This window comes from Otolemur garnettii, unplaced genomic scaffold (assembly GCF_000181295.1).
Source record: "Otolemur garnettii isolate 467f Iridium unplaced genomic scaffold, OtoGar3 scaffold00161, whole genome shotgun sequence".
NCBI classification, from domain to species: domain Eukaryota; kingdom Metazoa; phylum Chordata; class Mammalia; order Primates; family Galagidae; genus Otolemur; species Otolemur garnettii.
In genome coordinates this window covers 4,077,995-4,079,174 of record NW_003852556.1, presented here as the reverse complement: position 1 = coordinate 4,079,174, position 1,180 = coordinate 4,077,995, and the positions used below count along the sequence as shown (strand labels likewise).

Sequence of the window (1,180 nt, the reverse complement as noted above, 5' to 3'; positions counted from 1 at the left end):
ACTTGCACCTTTCTGCACATGTTTGCAGCTCATTTTTGCACTTAAATATCTGGCCTTGCTCAGTCACGCATTTCAACCTTACTTAGCTTTGAATCACATATTGATTTATCTAGTACAGTTGGATACGCATTTGTAAAATCATTTTCTTCTGGAGTTCAAGTTAACATTTTTTTCTTTTAATATTGAAAATGAATAAAATTTTGAATTGATAAAAAATTCTACAGAATTCCCACAGTTTAGTGAAATTATTTCTTATCTGAACCGAGTAACCATCTATAGTCCAGCTATCCTATTGATTTTTGAGTGATACAACAATGTTAGGAAAGAATAATCACAGTATTGATTTCTTTTCCTGCAGCAGTCCCCTGGTGTTACCAATTGCCAAGCAAGATAGTTTGTTGGAAAAAGACATTATGTTCAAAGACGCAACCAAAGGTCCCTGTCAGCAGCAGCCCCTGGACGGCGCGCCTGAGAGCCCCCCAGTGAGCAGCTCCACCAGGCCTGAGCAGGTGACTGTCCCCTGACTGCATGTCTGCCGGTATCTTTCCAGATAATCCATGTTTTAAAATCCAACATATTTTTTTTTTTAAAAATCCACTCACTGCCATTCAAAGAAAAAATAATGAATGTAGGTTAATATTTTGGTTACAGTTTCCATAATTAAATAGGGAATTATAGTAATCATTAACAAACATAATTGCTCTTTCGCTTTTCAAATATTTGAATTTTACAGTTTTCCCTTACACAGCAGGAATGTAAGCTCAGCCACTGTGTCACTTCTCAGATACTTCCTGTTGGGCCATTTGTCACTATTTAGGTTATTGTACAGTTTGTTTTTTATTTTCCTTCAACTGTCCAAATATTTATGACCAAGTAAGGTAGACCTGTCACTGACTCATTTATCGTCAAATAAACTGTGGTGTGGCGTTGTCCGTGTGTCTGTGGGCGTTGTGTGGTTATATTGTATGTGTGTGTACATTTGTGTATACTGCTTCTCAAGTCACGAGCTGTAACTTTGGATTTGGGAGGGTAAATAAGCTCAGGCTTTTCAAAATTTTCTTTTGTCATTGCCTCAGAAATAAATGATTTTTAAATATTTAGTTTTTATAAATGGTTATTTGTATACTTGAAGATAGCTTATTTCATTGTACCTAATTTTGAATATTATCAAAGATACTTT

At 35.4% G+C, this 1,180-nt stretch overlaps 1 protein-coding gene across 1 annotated transcript in view; it reads left to right on the top strand.

The window, feature by feature from the left end:
* The window catches only part of MYO16 (myosin XVI), a 407,489-nt gene that overhangs the window by 69,969 nt on the left and 336,340 nt on the right, over positions 1 to 1,180 (top strand). The window contains exon 6 of the mRNA XM_003800011.3: positions 322 to 509. Coding sequence (XP_003800059.2) covers positions 322 to 509 — 188 coding nt within the window. The remainder of the gene's footprint in view (positions 1 to 321; positions 510 to 1,180) is intronic.